Here is a 24,201-nt window from a genome sequence, read left to right on the forward strand (position 1 = left end):
GAGAGAGACCTAAGTCAACACAGCATGGCATCAACACATGACTATAAATAGAACCATGAGAAAACCTGTAGGAAACGTTATGCTGAAGTACTGAAATTCCCACAGAAAAACGTTCTCTGAACTATTTGAGAACGTTGCCCATGCCAAACCAGTTGGACAACATTAATAGAGCATTACCAAAATGTAAATGAAATGTAACCATGTTTGAACATTTAGGAAACGTTCTGTTAAAGTATTTAAAATACCAATACCTTAAATGTGCTGAGACTGTTCCCAAACCAAGCAACTATCCTAAACCATTCCCAGAAGGTTGTGGGAAGGTTGTATGCAAAATAACCATTAGGACAACCACGCGCTCACCAAGCTCTAAGAAACACACAGTATGGTTCTCAGAACGTTATGAGCTAGCTGGGCATATAAAAACGCAACATGCAACAATTTCTTTGATTTTACAGAGTTACAGTTCATATGAGGAAATCAGTCAATTGAAATACAGTCATTCAGCCTTAATCTATGGATTTCCCTTAACTGGGAATACAGATATTTAAAACAATGGGTGTCAGGATCTGGTCACAGCATTTTGGTCCATTAAAATTGCCATCAATAAAATGCAATTGTGTTTGTTGTCCGTAGTTTGTACCTGCCCATACCATAACCCCACCGCCACCACAGGGCACTCTGTTCACAACGTTGACATCAGCAAACCGCTCGCCCACATGACGCCATACACATGATCTGCGGTTGTGAGGTCGGTTGGACGTACTGCCAGATTATCTAAAATGAAAGCGGCGGCTTATGGTAGAGAAATGAACATTAAGTTCTCTGGGAACAGCTATGGTGGACATTCCTGCAGTCACCATGCCAATTGCTCGCTTCCTCAAAACTTCAGACATCTGTGACATTGTGTTGTGTGATTAAGCTGCACATTTTAGTGGCCTTTTGTCTCCAGCACAAGGTGCACCCGTGGAAAGACCATGCTGTTTAATCAGCTTCTTGATTTGCCACCCCTGTCAGGTGGATGGATTATCTTGGCAAAGGTTAAATGCTCACTAACAGGGATGTAAACAAATTTGTTCACAAAAATGAAGAGAAATACGTTTTTTTTTTGGGGTGTAAAAGGGGTAAAGGCATGTTTCTGAAAAGATGGGAACAAACAGCTGTGGTTTCCTCTGAAACAAGTGGAGGAGAAAAGCGAATCTGACATCTCTTTTTCCTGCTTAATGTGCCTGAATGTCACCTTCCTGCAGGGGCTTTGAACCATGAAGGCACTCAATCTGATTCAACCAACCTGGACTCAGGGGTAGACGTAACATAGTAAATGGAAATCTGTGAATCTGAAATTAGTGTGATATTTCACCTTTTTTTTTTGTAACTGTTATACCAAATCTCCAAAATTTCGTGGTATCCATTTGGTAGCTACAGTCTTGTCCCATCGCTGCAGCTCCCGTACGGACTCGGGAGAGGCGAAGGTTGAGAGCCGCGCGTCCTCCGAAATACAACCCCGTCAAGCCGCACTGCTTCTTGACACAATGCCCAGCTCGGGGTTAAAGTTAGGAATTAGATTAAATCAAATGTATTTATATAGCCCTTCGTACATCAGCTGATATCTCAAAGTGCTGTACAGAAACCCAGCCTACAGGGGTTTAAAGGGGGTTAGCTAACATGCCAAGTAGTCGCAAAGTTGCGAAAATAAGGAAGATGTCCGTGATGAGATTCGAACACATTGCCAGACATTATACACCTACCCATCCTACTTTAGTTTTTGCCTTAATACCAAATGTAACATAACATAGATACTTAGCAAAAAAAAAAGAAAATGTCCTCTCACTGACAACTGCGTTTATTTTCAGCAAACTTAACATGTAAATATTTGTATGAACATAAGATTCAACCACAGACAAACTGAACAAGTTCCACAGACATGTGACTAACAGAAATGGAATAATGTGTCCCTGAACAAAGGGAGGAGGGGGTCAAAATCTAAAGTAACAGTCAGTATCTGGTGTGGCCACCAGCTGCATTAAGTACTGCAGTGCATCTCCTCCTCATGGACTGCACCAGATTTACCGGTTCGATCCAACAGGTCCCAGAAGTGCTCAATGGGATTGAGATCCGGCATTTTCGCTGGCCATGGCAGAATACTGACAGTCCTGTCTTGCAGGAAATCACGCACAGAACGAGCAGTATGGCTGGTGCCATTGTCATGTTGGAGGGTCATGTCAGGATGAGCCTGCAGGAAGGGGAGGAGGGAGGAGGATGTCTTCCCTGTAACGCACAGCGTTGAGATTGCCTGCAATGACAACAAGCTCAGTCCGATGATGCTGTGACACACCGCCCAACACCATGACGGACCCTCCACCTCCAAATCAATCCCGCTCCAGAGTACAGGCCTCGGTGTAACACTCACTCCATCGACGATAAACGGGAATCCGATCATAACCCCTGGTGAGACAAAACCGCGACTCGTCAGTGAAGAGCACTTTTTGCCAGTCCTGTCTGGTCCAGCGACGGTGGGTTTGTGCCCATAGGCGACGTTGTTGCCGGTGTTGTCTGGTGAGGACCTGCCTTACAACAGGCCTACAAGCCCTCAATCCAGCCTATCTCAGCCTATTGCGGACAGTCTGAGCACTGATGGAGGGATTGTTCGTTCCTGGTGTAACTCGAGCAATTGTTGATGCCATCCTGTACCTGTCCCGCAGGTGTGATGTTCGGATGTACCGATCCTGTGCAGGTGATCTGCCACTGCGAGAACCATCAGCCATCTGTCCTGTCTCCCTGTAGCGCTGTCTTAGGCGTCTCACAGTACAGACATTGCAATTTATTGCCCTGGCCACATCTGCAGTCCTCATGCCTCCTTTCAGCATGGCTAAGGCACGTTCATGCAGATGAGCAGGGACCCTGGGCATCTTTCTTTTGGCGAATTGTGGACTTCCTCGCTCTTTGCCCCGATTATCTTTTGTACTATCAGCAGAAGCTGCGTCTCCACTGTCGTCTTTAACCCCAACAGCCCTGTAGCCTGCCTGCCTGTCGTCTTTACCTCTACAGCCCTGTAGCCTGCCTGCCTGTCGTCTTTACCTCTACACAGCCCCTGTCTTTACCTCTACAGCCTGCCTGCCTGTCGTCTTTACCTCTACAGCCCTGTAGCCTGCCGTCTTTACCTCTACAGCCCTGTAGCCTGCCGTCTTTACCTCTACAGCCCTGTAGCCTGCCTGCCTGTCGTCTTTACCTCTACAGCCCTGTAGCCTGCCTGCCTGTCGTCTTTACCTCTACAGCCCTGTAGCCTGCCTGCCTGTCGTCTTTACCTCTACAGCCCTGTAGCCTGCCTGCCTGTCGTCTTTACCTCTACAGCCCTGTAGCCTGCCTGCCTGTCGTAGCCTTTACCTCTACAGCCCTGTAGCCTGCCTGCCTGTCGTCTTTACCTCTACAGCCCTGTAGCCTGCCTGCCTGTCGTCTTTACCTCCACAGCCCTGTAGCCTGCCTGCCTGTCATCTTTACCTCCACAGCCCTGTAGCCTGCCTGCCTGTCATCTTTACCTCTACAGTGGTGTAGCTTGTCGGTCTTATCTTTACAGTGCTGTACGTCGCCATTGCTTGTCGTCTTATCTTTAATGAGGCCTTTGGATTTATCTTTAAGTGGGTACCAGGATGCCAAAATGTAAATTTGGGTGAACGATCCCTTTACACCCCTGTCCTCCTCTCCTGGGTCACGAAGCACTCAGAAAATCTGCCGGTTAAGATAGTAGTCGCCTGTGCTGTAGTACATCACTTGCTGACTGAGGACTATATCCTCTAGTTCTGAGCCGATGCCAACTGACAAACCCAGAATTCTTCATCATTAAAAAAAAAAACACAGTGAAGACCATGATTGTCAGCCTCCTTATATCACTTCCACACACACACACACACACACAAAAAAAATGTTTGCAGAGAAAGTAAAAAGCATAAGAACACCTAGTCCCTGCTTGTTAAACGGCCATAAAAGGTGATGTCCGTTCCAGAACAGAGCTCTGGGTGTCACAAGCCCCCCCCCCCCCCCTCATATTCTAGGAGTAAGTGAAAAGGCAATGCAGTGACTGCTGTGGTGATTTCAGAGTATAAATACAGATGGTGACAATACTTGATGACGTGGTTAGAATATCGTTTGTTACTGAAGTTATCCTCAAGACATTGGAATAATTTGGAGGAATAGTAGTGTTTTTTTTATTAAGTCACAGTGGATATGTTAGCAGTACAGTATTATTATATATATATATAAATAGCAGTCAACGGGTTCGGTTAAATCAAAAATGGTAGATTCTGGGATAAACATTTAGTGTATTTAGATTAAATTGAGTAATTAAAATGTTTACAGCGTGAAACCTAAAAAGCAGTTGGTAATGATGTTCTGTCTGAGCCCAGACAGGACGCAGATGGAAACAGGGGCTCTGTGTTACACCATGGCATTAATATTAATCAACACGTTCACCAACAAAATAGGAATCCGTAGTGGTTGTCCTCAGTAAGACATTCATTATGCACAACAACAAAAACCATCTGGTGTTTATTTTGACATATCGTTGACGTGTACATCTTCAGAGGAGTACATTACCAAAATGTTCTGGACTGAGAATAAAACATACCGGGTCCATAAATGATAGTGTTAAATCACACAAATGAAAGAAATAATCCCACTATGTGCAACATAAAATATATAGAAATAAAATAAAATATAAATTAAAGTGATAAATGAAGGCTATATGAAAACAAAAACTGGATAACTACCTAACCGATATTAAGCTGTTTTTTTAACTCATATCCTTCATTACACCAACAAAATCGATGATTTCGTTTCCCTGTTACCACAAGAGCAGCATGGATGACATCCTCGCTGTGGAACAGAGAACTCATTTAGCCGTCCTCGTCCGGAGTTTTCTCTTGATGATGAGATGGTCCCCCTCTCTCTCGTCTGGACTTCCACTGATGATCTGAGACAAGAGGTCAACAGTTCAGGAGAATGAACGGCATCTTAAGCACTTACACATATCTGACATAACAATTACAGTGTGTGTGTGTGTGTGTGTGTGTGTGTGTGTGGTATTTTAAAGGATGTAATATATAACGATAAAAATTATGTAATTCAATAAGGTTATGACAATATGTTCATTCAATAGAGAAATGCATCAGAAAAACAATAATCCAAAACACACATCTATCTATTTATCTATATACACAGTCGTGGCCAAAAGTTGAGAATGACACACACACACACACACACACAGCTCAAAAAAATAAAGGGAACACTAAAATAACACATCCTAGATCTGAATGAATGAAATATTCTTATTAAATACTTTTTTCTTTACATAGTTGAATGGGTTAGGGTTAGGGTTACAACAAAAATCACAAAAATGATCAATGGAAATCAAATTTATCAACCCATGGTGGTCTGGATTTGGAGTCCACCCACTCAAAATTAAAGTGGAAAACCACACTACAGGCTGATCCAACTTTGATGTAATGTCCTTAAAACAAGTCAAAATGAGGCTCAGTAGTGTGTGTGGCCTCCACGTGCCTGTATGACCTCCCTACAATGCCTGGGCATGCTCCTGATGAGGTGGCGGATGGTCTCCTGAGGGATCTCCTCCCAGACCTGGACTAAAGCATCCGCCAACTCCTGGACAGTCTGTGGTGCAACGTGGCGTTGGTGGATGGAGCGAGACATGATGTCCCAGATGTGCTCAATTGGATTCAGGTCTGGGAACGGGCGGGCCAGTCCATAGCATCAATGCCTTCCTCTTGCAGGAACTGCTGACACGCTCCAGCCACATGAAGTCTAGCATTAGGAGGAACCTAGGGCCAACCGCACCAGCATATGGTCTCACAAGAGGACTGAGGATCTCATCATCAGTACCTAATGGCAGTCAGGCTACCTCTGGCGAGCACATGGAGGACTGTGCGCCCTCACACAGGAAGCGCAGGTCCTAATCAAAGAAATGTCACCCCACACCATGACTGACCCACTGCTAAAACAGTCATGCTGGAGGATGTTGCAGGCAGCAGAACGTGTTCCACGGCGTCTCCAGACTCTGTCACGTCTGTCACATGTGCTCAGTGTGAACCTGCTTTCATCTGTGAAGAGCATTTGCCAATTTGCCAATCTTGGTGTTCTCTGGCAAATGCCAAACATCCTGCACGGTGTTGGGCTGTAAGCACAACCCCCACCTGTGGACGTCGGGCCCTCATAGAGTCTGTTTCTGACCGTTTGAGCAGACACATGCACATTTGTGGCCTGCTGGAAGTCATTTTGCAGGGCTCTGGCAGTGCTCCTCCTGCTCCTCCTTGCATAAAGGTGGAGGTAGCGGTCCTGCTGCTGGGTTGCTGCCCTCCTACGGCCTCCTCCACGTCTCCTGATGTACTGGCCTGTCTCCTGGTAGCGCCTCCATGCTCTGGACACTACGCTGACAGACACAGCAAACCTTCTTGTGACAGACACAGCAAACCTCTTGCCACAGCTCGCATTGATGTGCCATCCTGGATGAGCTGCACTACCTGAGCCACTTGTGTGGGTTGTAGACTCAGTCTCATGCTACCACTAGAGTGAAAGCACCACCAGCATTCAAAAGTGACCAAAACATCAGCCAGGAAGCATAGGAACTGAGAAGTGGTCTGTGGTCCCCACCTGCAGAACCACTCCTTTTTTGGGGGGGGTCTTGCTAAATGCCTATAATTTCCACCTGTTGTCTATTCCATTTGCACAACAGCATGTGAAATTTATTGTCAATCAGTGTTGCTTCCTAAGTGGACAGTTTGATTTCACAGAAGTGTGATTGACTAGGAGTTACATTGTGTTGTTTAAGTGTTCCCTTTATTTTTTTGAGCAGTACACACACACACACACATATTTCAAAAGTTAAGACGATTTACTCAGAATTTAGCATGATTAAAGAGACGAGAACGTCATCATGGTCAGAAAGTGGTTCCTATTTTCCATTGTGAATCGCCATGGTAACGGCCCATCAACATCGATTGACCGGGGATAGAGAAACAAAAAGCCACGGATCTGGAGATGAACATGGACGAGGGTAATCAAGCTGATTTTGATTGGTCCAAAGCGCAGAAATGCCCCCTAATAATGTTACCCACCTCATAACGCCGAAATAAGGAAGAGAGACCGCCAAGAGCAGCGCAGTCTAAACTACAAATTAACGTTCTTATTTCATCAACACGGTCAACTACAAAAGTGTGTTAAAGTTGTAATATTGCAGAGAACAATCGAAATGATTAATTGAATGCGACTCATAATGACACAGGGCACATTTTAAAAACTAGGTTTCGACGTTGACCCTCTTGAATTGACCCGTTCTTCACTACATTCTTGAGCAGTGAATGAACGATCGATTAACATTTCATACGAAACGGACGACGTTGTACAAAAATTGTGCATCATTTTCGGGCGTCCCGCACGAGCTTTTACGGCACAGTCGATAGCGCGCTGGACTTCGGACTAGAAGGTCGAGACCTGCTCCCTGCCTGTTTCATTACATTATTTACAACTGAAGTTATTTTTTAAATAATCAACACGTATGTCTTGCATGACACCCACATTATAAATGGGAATCATTACCCATAGAGCAAGGCTGCCCAGCATCAGACCTGAACTGATTGGGTTGTCGGTACCTTCCTATGTGGTCACACACCTGCTACACTGGGATAAAACATAACCAAAATGAAATACTTTGATCAAGCAACCTGGGTGGTGAATAACTCTAAAACAGGAAGCCCTACTGTCCCAATAAATCAGTGTTGGCCCAGGTTTGGAGCAGCCACATATCGTATGGATGGATACACATCCAGCTGGGGATTTATTACAATACCTTCGACAACGATTTGTTGATCCAGTGGTACATAAATGAAAAGTTAAACAAATTGGACTACTTCTCTGTCAAGTTTTGGTTGAGTATAAACAAGCAGAATAGATAAAGCCTATTAAAACCACTTAGAATACATTTGTAGCCATCCTAACGTCCTGCACTACCGATAAAACATTTGTGTAAAAAAAAAAAGTATAGTATTCAGATTTTTTTTTTTTTATATTATATTAAAATGATAAACATTGTGCTATTATGTTGTGGCCATGTCGCCCAAGCCCAATCATACGGATGGCAGCTGGAGGTGGGTTCTCACCGGGTGGGAGGGGAAGTCCACGGGAGAGGAGGTCTCTGGTCTGTAAAGCTTCCTCTTGGACTTCTTGGGCCTGACGTTCATGGAGGGGGCCCCGCCCTCCTCCGTCTCTGGGGATTTCCCACTCACCAATCCCATTATCTTTTTAGCTGCAAAGAGAAAGAGGGACGTAAGGGCTTTTTAAAAAAGCTGAGCAGCATAGGCCACGAAAAGGGTCAAGCCAGAGAAAGCCATTACTGTGGGCCAAAAACAATACGCCTGGGATTCCAGTCTGTTTCCCTTCTATTGCAAGCTTATTATGGGATTGCCATGCTTGACAAGGACTATGGAGTAGGTAAAAGCACAAAGAGCTCTGGGGCCAGGCGAGGCCAGACAGACAGACTGCGGACGGACAGACAGAGACTGCGGACGGACAGACAGACAGACAGAGACTGCGGACAGAGACTGCGGACGGACAGACAGACAGACAGAGACTGCGGACGGACAGACAGAGACTGCGGACGGACAGACAGACAGACTGCGGACGGACAGACAGACTGCGGACGGACAGACAGACTGCGGACGGACAGACAGACAGACTGCGGACGGACAGACAGACAGACAGACTGCGGACGGACAGACAGACAGACAGACTGCGGACGGACAGACAGACAGACAGACTGCGGATGGACAGACAGACAGAGACTGCGGACGGACAGACAGACAGACTGCGGACAGACAGATAGAGACTGCGGACGGACAGACAGATAGAGACTGCGGACGGACAGACAGATAGAGACTGCGGACGGACAGACAGATAGAGACTGCGGACGGACAGACAGATAGAGACTGCGGACGGACAGATAGAGAGAGACTGCGGACGGACAGACAGACAGACAGAGTGCGGACGGACAGACAGACAGAGACTGCGGACGGACAGACAGATAGAGACTGCGGACGGACAGACAGACAGACTGCGGACGGACAGACAGACAGACTGCGGACGGACAGACAGACAGACTGCGGACAGACAGATAGAGACTGCGGACGGACAGACAGATAGAGACTGCGGACGGACAGACAGATAGAGACTGCGGACGGACAGACAGACAGACTGCGGACGGACAGACAGACAGACTGCGGACGGACAGACAGACAGACTGCGGACGGACAGACAGACAGACTGCGGACGGACAGACAGACAGACTGCGGACGGACGGACAGACAGACAGACAGACTGCGGACGGACAGACAGACAGACTGCGGACAGACAGATAGAGACTGCGGACGGACAGACAGATAGAGACTGCGGACGGACAGACAGATAGAGACTGCGGACGGACAGACAGATAGAGACTGCGGACGGACAGAGAGAGAGAGACTGCGGACGGACAGACAGACAGACAGACAGAGTGCGGACGGACAGACAGAGACTGCGGACGGACAGACAGACAGAGACTGCGGACGGACAGACAGATAGAGACTGCGGACGGACAGACAGATAGAGACTGCGGACGGACAGACAGACGGAGACTGGGCGGACGGACAGACAGACGGAGACTGCGGACGGACAGACAGACGGAGACTGCGGACGGACAGACAGACGGAGACTGCGGACGGACAGACAGACGGAGACTGCGGACGGACAGACAGACGGACACTGCAGGACGGACAGACAGACAGAGACTGCGGACGGACAGACAGACAGAGACTGCGGACGGACAGACAGACAGAGACTGCGGACGGACAGACAGACGGAGACTGCGGACGGACAGACAGACGGAGACTGCGGACGGACAGACAGACGGAGACTGCGGACGGACAGACAGACGGAGACTGCGGACGGACAGACAGACGGAGACTGCGGACGGACAGACAGACGGAGACTGCGGACGGACAGACAGACGGAGACTGCGGACGGACAGACAGACGGACACTGCGGACGGACAGACAGACAGAGACTGCGGGACGGACAGACAGACAGAGACTGCGGACGGACAGACAGACAGAGACTGCGGACGGACAGACAGACAGAGACTGCGGACGGACAGACAGACAGAGACAGACAGACTGCGGACGGACAGACAGACAGAGACTGCGGACGGACAGACAGACGGAGACTGCGGACGGACAGACAGACGGAGACTGCGGACGGACAGACAGACGGAGACTGCGGACGGACAGACAGACGGAGACTGCGGACGGACAGACAGACGGAGACTGCGGACGGACAGACAGACGGAGACTGCGGACGGACAGACAGGACGGAGACTGCGGACGGACAGACAGACGGAGACTGCTGCGGACGGACAGACAGACGGAGACTGCGCGGACGGACAGACAGACGGAGACTGCGGACGGACAGACAGACGGAGACTGCGGACGGACAGACAGACGGAGACTGCGGACGGACAGACAGACGGACACTGCGGACGGACAGACAGACGGACACTGCGGACGGACAGACAGACAGAGACTGCGGACGGACAGACAGACAGAGACTGCGGACGGACAGACAGAGACTGCGGACGGACAGACAGACAGAGACTGCGGACGGACAGACAGACAGAGACTGCGGACGGACAGACAGACAGAGACTGCGGACGGACAGACAGACAGAGACTGCGGACGGACAGACAGACAGAGACTGCGGACGGACAGACAGACAGAGACTGCGGACGGACAGACAGACAGAGACTGCGGACGGACAGACAGAGAGAGACTGCTGCGGACGGACAGACAGAGAGAGACTGCGGACGGACAGACAGACAGAGACTGCGGACGGACAGACAGACAGAGACTGCGGACGGACAGACAGACAGAGACTGCGGACGGACAGACAGACAGAGACTGCGGACGGACAGACAGACAGAGACTGCGGACGGACAGACAGACAGACTGCGGACGGACAGACAGAGACTGCGGACGGACAGACAGACAGAGACTGCGGACGGACAGACAGACAGAGACTGCGGACGGACAGACAGACAGAGACTGCGGACGGACAGACAGACAGAGACTGCGGACGGACAGACAGACAGAGACTGCGGACGGACAGACAGACAGAGACTGCGGACGGACAGACAGACAGAGACTGCGGACGGAAAGACAGATAGAGACTGCGGACGGACAGACAGATAGAGACTGTGGATGGACAGACAGAGACTGTGGATGGACAGACAGATAGAGACTGTGGACGGACAGACAGATAGAGACTGCGGATGGACAGACAGATAGAGACTGATGGGACGGACAGACAGATAGAGACTGCGGACAGACAGACAGATAGAGACTGCGGACGGACAGATAGAGAGACTGTGGTACAAATGGTACTTTGGCTCCAGTGTGGTTTCTGTGTTTCTGGCTCTTTGGTCTGATGATGTAATCTAGCTATTGAGGATCCAGCACATTCTGTGCTTCCGTTAGTGTCAACTCTTACCCTTGCTCCCGAAAAACGTTGGGGACCTCTGGAGGAAGTCGCCGATCTTCTGCATCGTTCCTTCTTTCCTGCTCCGGAGGCTGGACTGGGAGTCCGGGTCTTTACTGCCCCTCGCCGGAGAGGTCTACGAAACCATGAATATAATGAAGTAATAAGGCCCGAGGGTGGTGTGGTATAATGGCCAATATACCGCGGCTAAGGACTGTTCTTAGGCACGACACAACGCTGACGCAGCCCTTAGCCGCGGTATACTGGCCATATAAACAAACCAGAGGTGCCTTATTGTAAAAAAAAAAAAAAACTGGTTACCAACGTAATTAGAGCAGTAAAAATAAAATGGTTTTGTCATATCCGTGGTATACACCATGGCTTTCAGCCAATCAGCATGCAGGGCTCAAACCAGACAGTTTATAATAATAATAATAAGTATGTGTACACTCCTTCAAAACAACCGTTGCTGAATTCGAGCACACAGCCATGCAATCTCCATAGACAAACACTGGCAGGAGAATGGCCCGTAATGAAGAGCTCAGTGACATTCAACGTGGCACCGTCATAGGATGTCACCTTTAAAACAAACCAGTTTGTAAAATGTCTGCCCTGCTCGAGCTTCCCCGGTCAATTGCAAGTGCTGTTATTGTGAAGCGGAAAACTTATTTCACATGACCCATCAATTTAGACAAGTGTGTCTGGGTAAGAGTCATCTAAAATGTAGAACATATTTTTATCTGGACACTTTGTTTTCTTGAAAAAAAAAATGTCCTTAATGTAGGCTACTACTACTTTTAGTCTTAAACTATACTACACAACTCACTGTTTAGCACATGACCGCACAAGAGATGGGTGGGGCTAAAGCTTAAGTGGGTGGGAACAATGCTGTATGGGTGTAGACAGGAGAGCTCTTCAGTAGATACCAAAACATTCAAAGGCCCTTTTCTCAAAAGTGAGGTTACAAGATAATTATCTACTTTGAAAAGCAGAATTACTTTCCCATTGTTCCTCAACTGTAGTATATGATATACCATGTTGTAGCTCTGAGTCTACTATCCAATGTAAAATAAAAAAAAATTCAAATTTTGCTACATAAGACAAATGAGTCGGTTGGTCAAAGGCCTAGGAGCAACAACGGCTCAGCCGCGAAGTGGTAGGCCACACACGTTCACAGAACGGGACAGACGAGTGCGGACTCACGTAAAAATCAGCTGCAACATTCATTACCGAGTTCCAAACTGCCTCAGGAAGCAAAGTCAGCACAAGAACTGATCGTCGGGAGTTTCATGAAATTGTTGTCCATGGTCGAGCAGCCGCACACAAGCCTAAGATCACCATGCGCAATGCCAAGCGTCGGCTGGAGTCGTGTAAAGCTCGCCACCATTGGACTCTGGAAACACGTTCTCTGGTGTGATGAATCCCACTGCACCATCTGGCAGTCCAACAGACAAATCTTGGTTTGGCGGATGCCAGGAGAATGCTACCTGACCCAAAGCATAGTGCCAACTGTAAAGTTTGGTGGAGGAGGAATAACGGTCCGGGGCTGTTATTCATGGTTCCGGCGAGGTTTCATTGAAGAGAAATCTTAACACTACAGCATTTTTTTTTTTTACCTTTATTTTACTAGACAAGTCAGTTAAGAACAAATTCTTATTTTCAATGACGGCCTGGGAACAGTGGGTTAACTGCCTGTTCAGGGGCAGAATGACAGATTTGTACCTTGTCAGTTCGGGGATTCGAACTTGCAACCTTTCGGTTACTAGTCCAACGCTCTAACCACTAGGCTACCCTGCCGCCCCATGCAATGACATTCAAGACGATTCTATACTTCCAACTTTGTGGAAGTAGAAAACAGTTTGGGGAAGGCTCTTTCCTGTTTCAGCATGACAACGCCCCCCGTGCACAAAGCGAGGTCCATACAGAAACGGTTTGTCGAGATCGGTGAGGAAAAACTTGACTGGCCTGCACAGAGACCTGACCTCAACGAACACCTTTGGGATGAAATGGAAACGCCGACTGCGAGAACAGAACGGCACGTTTTGCTCTTCATTGTAATCAGAGGTCTGATATAAATACTATGCTGCCAGTCTCTTGGCTAAGAGTTGAGGAGAGATTGACAACATCACTTTTTTTTTATACAAGAAACATGAATGTGTTGAAAATCCCAAATTGTTTGCATAGTCAACTTAGTGGTGGCTCCTTTAAAAGTTGCGCCATACTGCGGTACACCCTGCGTGCTGCTGCAGCATTCTGTGGCACGTTATCTAACTGTCAGCCATTTTTTCTGTTACTGCAAGTTATTTCTAGTTCGACCACCAGAGGGCATCTTTGAGAAGCATTTGATAGTATTCTGTATTGGCATTACCATTAAAACCTTTTTTTGTAATAACACAGTATATGGGCTTAATATTATGGTGTTTCTATTCAGAGAAAAACGGATGGAATGGAAAATATGGCGCTGTACAACGTGACAGTAGGCTACAGGATTGGAGGATTCTAAATTGTTTGTCTTCATTTGACAACTTTGTTCCAATATTTCTGTAAATCAGATATTTCTGTGCAGTCTACAATACATACTGTAGTAAACATGTGAAAGTGCCTAATTCCTTACAGAAGGGAGAGCAGGCCATCTGTAATACAGAATGCGGGGCACGCAGGAGACCGGGTTTCAAATCCCCGTTGGAGAGGAAGGAGTACGCTGTCCTTGTAAATATGATTTTTTTCTTAACTGATTCCATGTGTGTTATTTCATAGTTGTGATGTCTTCACTATTATTTCTACAATGTGGAAAATTGTAAAAATACAGAAATCCTGGAATGAGTAGGTGTCCAAACTTTTGACTGGGACGGGAAATGACGGTCGCCAGTACAGTACTGGGCTATTTATGAGGAGGGAGTAGGCTCTCCTAAATAAGAATTTATTCTTAACCGATTTGACTAGTTAAATAAAAAGGTTACCCTAAGAGCATAACATTTCTACACCCTAATTGTCTAATTCTTGCCTAATTAACACACACATTATTTTTTTAGTTACATTGTTTTAGTTCGAAAGTGCAGACTATTTTTCAGGAAATTAATGTTTTATGTAAGATGCTACATTTTTGATCAGGTGCAATTGTAAGTAGGCCTAATAAAAACAAATCCTTCTATTAGGCTGTTAAGCCTCATCGCCTACCACAGCCAGTTCAGTTATTTTATATAGGCCTAGGCTCTGAAGACGGACTCCAATTAAGCCCTCGTTGTTTGTAAATTCAAAAAAGGCACGCACACATCTGAGCTCTTTTTTTGCAGGTGCACGGCAACAGCCGGATAAGAGGAGGAAAACGAAGGAGGAGTCCGCACATTTCTCTTGATCGTATCACTGATCTTTAATGAGCTTTACGTATCGGCCTCAAGGCCTTCGTCAGAGCTTTTGTGAGTAATCTGAAATTGGGGCATAATTCATGTTCAAATTTACAACATAACATACATCGGCATTTCATCATTAAGTACTTTAGGAAATAATGTCTGGAGGGTGAAAATTCCCAAAACATTCCCTTTAACTCAGAGTATTATTGATATCACCTCCCCTGTCTGATTTCTTAACTTTCTCTACGCCACAACATCTAAAAAGGTGGATATGTCCTGCTTCAGGTCATTAAAATGTACAGCGACTGGATCATCCCTGTCGTTTCTCCTGATTGAACTTTTACGTTCACTGATTCTCTGTTTGAGAGAACGAGAGGTGTTTACCTACATAGCAGAGCCCGCATGGACATTTTAATCATGTAGATAACATGGGTGTTGGAACACGTAATAATGTCATTTATTTGGAAGCGTTTTCCTGTATGTGGGTGGCAGAAATGTTCACACTTCATCATCTTGTTGCATAGTGCGCATCCTCTGCCTTCATGCTACCATTTGATAGAGGGAGTAAGAGAGCCTGGCTGATATCTTTTCGTGGCTGGCTGTTCATCTCGGGTTTTCCCCAACGCCAAATTAAGAGCTTCATCCATACATTGTGGAGAATACCATCTACTTAGAAATACCATCTATTTAGAATACCATCTACTTAGAAATACCATCTACTTAGAAATACCATCTACTTAGAAATACCATCTACTTAGAAATACCATCTATTTAGAAATACCATCTATTTAGAATACCATCTATTTAGAATACCATCTTCTTAGAAATCTATTGCTGCTTTTTCTAGACACAGTAGTCCTGAAAATGATTTGTTGGAATTCTAGCCCAACTTCCAATTGCTAAAAATGTTTTTAGCCACAGAATCGTCCCCAACCCCAATTAATACATTTGGACACAGTCGATAAGCATGCTAGACCTCGGGCTAGAATATTGAGGGTTTGAAACCTGCTCATTCCATTATTATGCCGGTCTCAGAGCAAATAGCCTGGATTGTTATTCTCATCTCGCTCCTCTCCACACGTCATTCTCTGCCTGAGTGGCTCTCTTGTGGGCGTGCTGGCAGGATGAACTGTTCTCTTTATTCTCTATATATATCTATGAATTTCAAAATCAGCCTTTACTTAAATTATGTTTCTAGCCTATTGCGTAGTTACAATGTGTAAATCACTGATGTCCCAGGAGCAGCAGAGGTAAACACTGTTGAAGTGGATAATGAGTGAGTTTGATAAACCTGGTATTGGATGTGGCTGAAAAAAAAGCCTTGCTAAATAGGAGATTTTCGTAAAATGTACTTTATGACACACAAAAAAAATATATATGTACAATCAATTTGTCTCTACATTATTAACTAACATATTCCTCTCAATTATACATGTTTTTGCTTGACTCGTTATGACGTTATATTATTACATCGGTTTCCCCGTAAAGTTTTGTCAGCCATCTTTGCTGAAGTTAACAGGGACGGTTGGCCCCGTCAAATTAGTCACTGGAACCACTCGATACGATTGGTCAAATAAAAACCCTGGGACCCAAATGCATAATGAGCGCTCTAACTCCCCCTTGTGGTGGTCTGGAGTAATGAAGCCGTGACGCTGGGTACCTGAGTCCCGCGGTGTAAGCACACAACTTTTAAAAAAGGAGGAACAACTACACACCACACAGACACACACACGGGGTATTTTCAGTCCCCAAATCCAGGACAAATTCCACAAAGCGTACAGTATTATATAGAGCCCTTACTGCATGGAACTTCCTTCCATCTCATATCGCTCAAATAAACAACAAACCTGGTTTCGAAAACCAGATGAAGCCACACCTCACGGCACAACGCCTCTCCCCCTGTTCGACCTCGATAGTTTGTGTGCATGTATCGATGTGTAGGCTCCGTGTGCCTGAAGAAAATAAAATAAAAAATGCTCTGTCCTTGAGCTGTTCTTGTCTATTCATGCTCTGTATTATGTCATGTTTCATGTGGACCCCAGGAAGAGTAGCTGAACGGGGATCCTAACAAAACACCAAGATACACCAACAGCCAGCGGGGATCCTAACAAAACACCAAGATACACCAACAGCCAGCGGGGATCCTAACAACACACCAAGATACACCAACAGCCAGCGGGGATCCTAACAAAAACACCAAGATACACCAACAGCCAGCGGGGATCCTAACAAAAACACCAAGATACACCAACAGCCAGCGGGGATCCTAACAAAAACACCAAGATACACCAACAGCCAGCGGGGATCCTAACAAAACACCAAGATACACCAACAGCCAGCAGGGATCCTAACAACACACCAAGATACACCAACAGCCAGCGGGGATCCTAACAAAACACCAAATGTGATGTATGGTTGACCCACGGGAGCCCGAACTAACAATCTTGGCGTTGCAAGCACCATGCCAATGCATCTTTAGAGATGCCACATAGGCCGTGTTTAAAACAAGTTTTTTTTGGGGGGGTTGGCAGTCAAAAAATAATAAAAGTGTCTCCCTCACCTCCTCTTGATGTACAGCCAGTTTAGAATGCATCCGGGTTCTGGTGGTCCTTCGGTTCTCGTTGTTCACCTCATCCTGAGAAACACCAGCACATGTCGGGAGAGGGAGAGAGATGAGACAGACCAGGGAGAGAAATTTTAAATGCATATGCTGTGGGTTTTTTAAAGCTACATTACGCTACATAAGTATGAGCCAAAAACAAAGTCAAATTCAATCGAACATGTAGGCAACAACAGCCTTGGGAGTTTCCCCCTTCTAATGATCGGGATTAGATAGGACATATTCATTTAATTTCATGAATGTATACATTTCAAAAGATCAATTGAATAAATACAATTAAGAAATGCCAAACATTTCAAGAGTCTCATGCAATAGCAGATGAAATAAGTTAGTAGGATTCCAATTATTGATGTAGATTAACAAATGCCTTGTTAAATTGAAATGCCTTGAAATGTTCGGAAACTCATGGCAAAAGTTAACCAAATCTAAAAAAAAAACTAACCCTAACTAAATGTGTATTCCAAAATAAAAGTATCTTCAATAAGTTAATTGGTAACAACTGTCCAACATTGTATCAGCATTGACAGACTTGAAATTACTGGCCACTTTAATTTAAAAAAATGTTTACATATTTGGCATTAATCATCTCATATGTATAGGCACTCTACTGCATCTTCGTCTATGCCACTTGGACATTGCTCGTCCATATATTTATGTATATATTCTTAAATTCCATTCCTTTATTTTAGATTGTGTGTATGGTTAGATATATTACTGCACTGATGGAGCTAGAAGTACAAGCATTTCGCGTCACCAGCGATAACATCTGCTATAAACGGGTGCTAAATTTGATTTAGGTTTCTTTTACATAAAAGATATTAAAATCATTGAGTTTGTTTCAAACTATCCACAATCTCTGGAGTTTGTGTTTCTGCATTTTATAAGTTACAAGTCATCAAGAACTCGATAGGGTACATATTATTTATAGAAATTACCACAAAAGCAGGAAATACCCAGCGCTGAAAACACTTGTCATTTCAAAATCACAACCATTCCTTCCATATCGTCTCTCAGAGAACTTACATAGTTTTGCCATTTACGCCAACCAAAACATTCCTGAACAAAGTAAAACAAACAACAAACATGGAGAAGAATGGCGATGGATGGAGTAACATGCATGATCACAAAACATGTAATGAAGAAGGGTAGAAATGGAACCCCCAAGATGTCTGAAATGGTACGATGGGACTGATGAGTACAGACACGGGTCTGACTGGGTTGAATACCTGAGATGAGAGCTCACGTGTCGCTCTCTGTTTAGCCCTACTGTGCCAACCTTTCTTCTTTAGAGAAAAGAGAAGACGTGTTAGAAGTGGCGGGAAACAATAAGAAACCTCTTCTGAAGTAACTGAGAAACAGTTGGCAGGGAGGATGAACAACAACATTTAGACAGAGACGTGTTTAGTCAGAAAACAACCAAGACTTCCACCAGGAATCAGAATAACCCGAGTCGTCTACACCGAAGGCTCGTGTGCTTCAGATCCATTCATCCTTAATACTAAAACCCATTACCCTGTTGACGTGTGTTTGTTGTGAACCGTAGAAAAACATTGTCAGAGAGAAGAAAAAAAACGTCTGACAGAGAGAAGAAAAACAAACTGTTAGGTCAATAAAAAGTGTCTGACTAAGTAGAGAATGTTGTTAAAGACACAGGTAACCGTCAACAATAAAAAGTGTCTGACTAAATAGAGAATGTTGTTAAAGACACAGGTAACCGTCAACAATAAAAAGGAAACACTAAATACAAAAGTATATTGAAAGCAGGTGCTTCCACACAGGTTCTGGAGTTTACTAAAACAATTAAACATCCCATCCATCATGCTTAGGGTCATGTTTCAAAATGCACATTATTTTGTACATTATTTTGGCTACCATGGCTAGCAGAGATCTCAGTGATAAAAAAAAAAAAGAAAAGGGAGGGGTCTCCAGGTCACCAGATCTCAACCCAACTGAGGACAGTGTTTTCCACCACCGCCATCAAAACACCAAATGATGGAATCTCTCACATCCCTCCAACAGAGTTCCAGACCATCTGATAAGGAACACCGAAGTTGTTCTGGCGGCTCGTGGTCGACCAACGGCCTATTAAAAGCGCCATGTTGGTGTTTCCTTTATTTTGGCAGTTACCCGGGTCTGGACTCTCACTGGTCAGGTTTCTCTGTGCGCCCGCCCTCCTCAACAAACAACATGCTGTGATTTTATTCCCAGCAATGGGGAGTCAAATGTGATAAGACACAAGGAAGACTCTTGTTTTTGTTTCCCCAAAAAAAGGTGAATGAGTCATAACAGAGGGGCTGAATAACAGAAAATAGGACTAGGAAAAAAATGGGACTGCTTGGCACTCAGCATTAAGGAGATAGATTGGAGGTAAGACCCTGCAATAGACTAGTGTCCTGTCCAGGGGGTGTACTGAGGAGATAGACTAGTGTCCTGTCCAGGGGGTGTACTGAGGAGATAGACTAGTGTCCTATCCAGGGGGTGTACTGAGGAGCTAGACTAGTGTCCTATCCAGGGGGTGTACTGAGGTGATAGAATAGTGTCCTGTCCAGGGGGTGTACTGAGGTGATAGAATAGTGTCCTGTCCAGGGGGTGTACTGAGGAGATAGACTAGTGTCCTGTCCAGGGGGTGTACTGAGGTGATAGAATAGTGTCCTGTCCAGGGGGTGTACTGAGGTGATAGACTAGTGTCCTGTCCAGGGGGTGGACTGAGGAGCTAGACTGGTGTCCTGTCCAGGGGGTGTACTGAGGAGATAGACTAGTGTCCTGTCCAGGGGGTGGACTGAGGAGCTAGACTGGTGTCCTGTCCAGGGGGTGTACTGAGGAGATAGACTAGTGTCCTGTCCAGGGGGTGGACTGAGGAGCTAGACTAGTGTCCTGTCCAGGGGGTGTACTGAGGAGCTAGACTGGTGTCCTATCCAGGGGGTGTACTGAGGAGCTAGACTAGTGTCCTGTCCAGGGGGTGTACTGAGGAGCTAGACTGGTGTCCTATCCAGGGGGTGTACTGAGGAGCTAGACTAGTGTCCTATCCAGGGGGTGTACTGAGGAGATAGACTAGTGTCCTGTCCAGGGGGTGTACTGAGGAGCTAGACTGGTGTCCTATCCAGGGGTGTACTGAGGAGATAGACTAGTGTCCTATCCAGGGGTGTACTGAGGAGCTAGACTAGTCCTATCCAGGGGGTGTACTGAGGAGATAGTAGTGTCCTGTCCAGGGGGTGTACTGAGGAGCTAGACTAGTGTCCTAAGGGGTGTACTGAGGAGCTAGACTAGTGTCCTGTCCAGGGGTGTACTGAGGAGCTAGACTAGTGTCCTATGGGGTGTACTGAGGAGATAGACTAGTGTCCTGTCCAGGGGGTGTACTGAGGAGCTAGACTGGTGTCCTATCCAGGGGGTGTACTGAGGAGCTAGACTAGTGTCCTATGGGGTGTACTGAGGAGCTAGACTAGTCCTATCCAGGGGGTGTACTGAGGAGATAGACTAGTGTCCTGTCCAGGGGGTGTACTGAGGAGCTAGACTAGTGTCCTATCCAGGGGTGTACTGAGGAGCTAGACATGTCCAGGGGAGTAGAGGAGATAGGAGGTGTCCTATCCAGGGGGTGGACTGAGGGGATGCTAGTGTCCTGTCCAGGGGGTGGACTGAGGGGATAGACTAGTGTCCTGTCCAGAGGGTGTACTGAGGAGCTAGACTAGTGTCTATCCAGAGGGTGTACTGAGGAGCTAGACTAGTGTCCTGTCCAGAGGGTGTCCTGGTACATCAAGCTGTCTCACTACAGAAACAGGAGATAGACTAGTGTCCTGTCCAGGGGGTGTACTGAGGAGCTAGACTAGTGTCCTATCCAGGGGGTGTACTGAGGAGATAGACTGGTGTCCTATCCAGGGGGTGGACTGAGGGGATAGACTAGTGTCCTGTCCAGGGGGTGTACTGAGGAGATAGACTAGTGTCCTATCCAGAGGGTGTACTGAGGAGCTAGACTAGTGTCCTGTCCAGAGGGTGTCCTGGTACATCAAGCTGTCTCACTACAGAAACAGGAGATAGACTAGTGTCCTGTCCAGAGGGTGTACTGAGGAGATAGAATAGTGTCCTATCCAGAGGGTGTACTGAGGAGCTAGACTAGTGTCCTGTCCAGGGGTGTACTGAGGAGATAGACTAGTGTCCTATCCAGAGGGTGTACTGAGGAGCTAGACTAGTGTCCTGCCCCACAGGGTGTCCTGGTACATCAAGCTGTCTCACTACAGAAACAGGAGATAGACTAGTGTCCTGTCCAGAGGGTGTACTGAGGAGATAGAATAGTGTCCTGTCCAGGGTGGACTGAGGAGATAGACCAAGTCCTCTGTTGAATCTCTCCCACAGCCTCTCCCACTTTCATTCTCAAAGCACATTGGAGTAGAAGATAGGAGGTTCCTCCCCCAATGCATTTTGAGAGGGAGGTAAGGATGTGAGGAATCAAGGAAATACAATTGACATTCACCCCGAGTCTCACTCTCCTCCCCTCTCTATCATTCAACTGGGACAGTCAGCAGGGAAGTCATTAGTGAATTACTGGAGTCTCTAACTGCAGAGGTTTAAACCCCAGAAATACTCCTCCTATATGGAGGCAATACTGCCCCACAGCCTTCACTCACTCCTACGTCACTGCCACATAGCCTTCACTCACTCCTACGTCACTGCCTAAAGTCAAAATAAATAAAAAACGAGTGAGCAATATACAGTATATACACACACAACATGTGGACACCTGCTCACTCACATCTCATTCCAAAACCACGGCCATTCAACTGGAGTTAGAGACTTTGCTGCATAACAGCCTCCACTCTTCTGGGAAGGCTTTCCACTAGATGTTGGAACATTGCTGCTATAACAGCCTCCACTCTTCTGGGAAGGCTTTCCACTAGATGTTGGAACATTGCTGCAGAGACCCATCCTTTCAGCCACAAGCATTCATGAGGTCAGGCACTGATGTTGGGCGGTTAGACCTGGCTTGCAGTCGGGTCTAGATCAGGTTTGAGATCAGGGCTCTGCAGGCCAGTCAAGTTATTCCCCGAACAGACAAACTATTTCTGTATGGACCTTGCTTTGTGTTTGGGGGCATTGTCTTGATGAACCAGGAAAGAGCCTTCCCCAAACTGCTGCCACGTAGTTGGAGGCACAGAATCATCTAGAATGTCATGGCATGTTGCAGCGTTAAGATTTCCCTTTTATTGAGGAGCCTTCACTCACTCCTACGGCACTGCCCCACAGCCTTCACCCACTCCTACGTCACTGCAGTAGAGACCCATACTGCCCCACAGCCTTCACTCGCTCCTACGTCACTGCCCCACAGCCTTCACTCACTCCTACGTCATGGAAACACACGCTTTTTCCATTTTCAACGCATAACGTAAGACAAGGGCAATAACCTATTAATATATGTTGGACTTTCTCTTAAGTAGGACCTAATTATTAAAAACACTTCATAAAACGGTTCATATGCATATATGAACTACACATTGACACATCCAGCCCAAAAGGGGGAGGTTTAAAAATAAATAAAATTAACTTCGTCGCCATAAGTTCCGGGGGCATGTTTTTAAGATGACTGACAGGAGAGAGACACGCCCACCACCTGAATGTTAAGATAGACAGGGTCTGCATCTCAGTGGAGTGCCCCACCAAGCTACAGGCGTGCTGTGGCAGGAGGACCACACAGTTGTACCCCGGACTGAACATCCAATCCCTCGCTGAAAGTTTTAAAAACACGGGACAGTTCACCTAAATGACATTGGTTTGCATACCCTGGAAGCAGTGTATGGACAAGGTGTGGCAGCAACCCATGTTTTGGTTTAGTTACACTGGCACGGTTTGCAAACGCTAACGTTTTAGCATTTGTGGCACAAATCCCATTCAAGTCATGGGAGCAATAGCATGCTCAAATCCAAACAGCTCTTACTGGGTAAAGGAAACTAAAAAGTGTCATTCGGTAATTTGGGGGAGGGGGGGGGGAAACTATCCCTTTAACACGGTCTACCTTGTCAATCTCAGAGCTCTTCCTCTTGCGGGTGATTTTGACGTTGATCACGTCCTCTCCCTGGCGTTTCAGGGCCATCCTGTTGGGCTGCAGCGGGCTGAAGGAGATCTCGAGCTCAGGCCTGGGGAAGCGGCTGGTCCTGCCTCCCTCCGTTATGATCTCTGAGGAGTCGAGCACCGACGGGTAGCCCCCAGACCCCTAAAGACAAGGGTACACACTATGGCAGTGAGGGTTGGTTAACATTCAGGAGCACCTAGGTCAGTTGGGTTAACCGTCTAGTCAGTTGGGTTATCCTTCAGGAGCGTCTAGTCAGTTGGGTTAACCTTACATTTAACATTTTAGTCATTTAGCAGACGCTCTTATCCAGAGCGACTTACAAATTGGTGAATTCACCTTCTGACATCCAGTGGAACAGCCACTTTACAATAATGCATCTAAATCATTTAAGGGGGGGGGGGGGTGAGAAGGATTACTTTAACCTTCAGGAGCGTCTAGTCAGTTGGGTTAACCTACTAGTCAGTTGGGTTAACCTACTAGTCAGTTGGGTTAACCTACTAGTCAGTTGGGTTAACCTACTAGTCAGTTGGGTTATCCTACTAGTCAGTTGGGTTAAGTCAGTTGGGTTAACTAGTCAGTTGGGTTAACCTACTAGTCAGTTGGGTTAT

General features: G+C 46.4%; 1 protein-coding gene across 1 annotated transcript in view; it reads right to left on the reverse strand.

Annotated features, from left to right (window-relative positions):
* Positions 1 to 4,520: 4,520 nt before the first annotated feature.
* The window catches only part of LOC135523360 (kinesin-like protein KIF20B), a 44,013-nt gene continuing 24,332 nt past the window's right edge, over positions 4,521 to 24,201 (reverse strand). Inside the window, 6 exon segments of the mRNA XM_064949983.1 lie at positions 4,521 to 4,963; positions 8,163 to 8,308; positions 11,578 to 11,701; positions 17,476 to 17,550; positions 18,762 to 18,818; positions 23,537 to 23,734. Coding sequence (XP_064806055.1) covers positions 4,883 to 4,963; positions 8,163 to 8,308; positions 11,578 to 11,701; positions 17,476 to 17,550; positions 18,762 to 18,818; positions 23,537 to 23,734 — 681 coding nt within the window. The 3' untranslated portion in view covers positions 4,521 to 4,882.

Source organism: Oncorhynchus masou, chromosome 31, assembly GCF_036934945.1.
Source record: "Oncorhynchus masou masou isolate Uvic2021 chromosome 31, UVic_Omas_1.1, whole genome shotgun sequence".
In the NCBI taxonomy this organism is placed as follows: domain Eukaryota; kingdom Metazoa; phylum Chordata; class Actinopteri; order Salmoniformes; family Salmonidae; genus Oncorhynchus; species Oncorhynchus masou.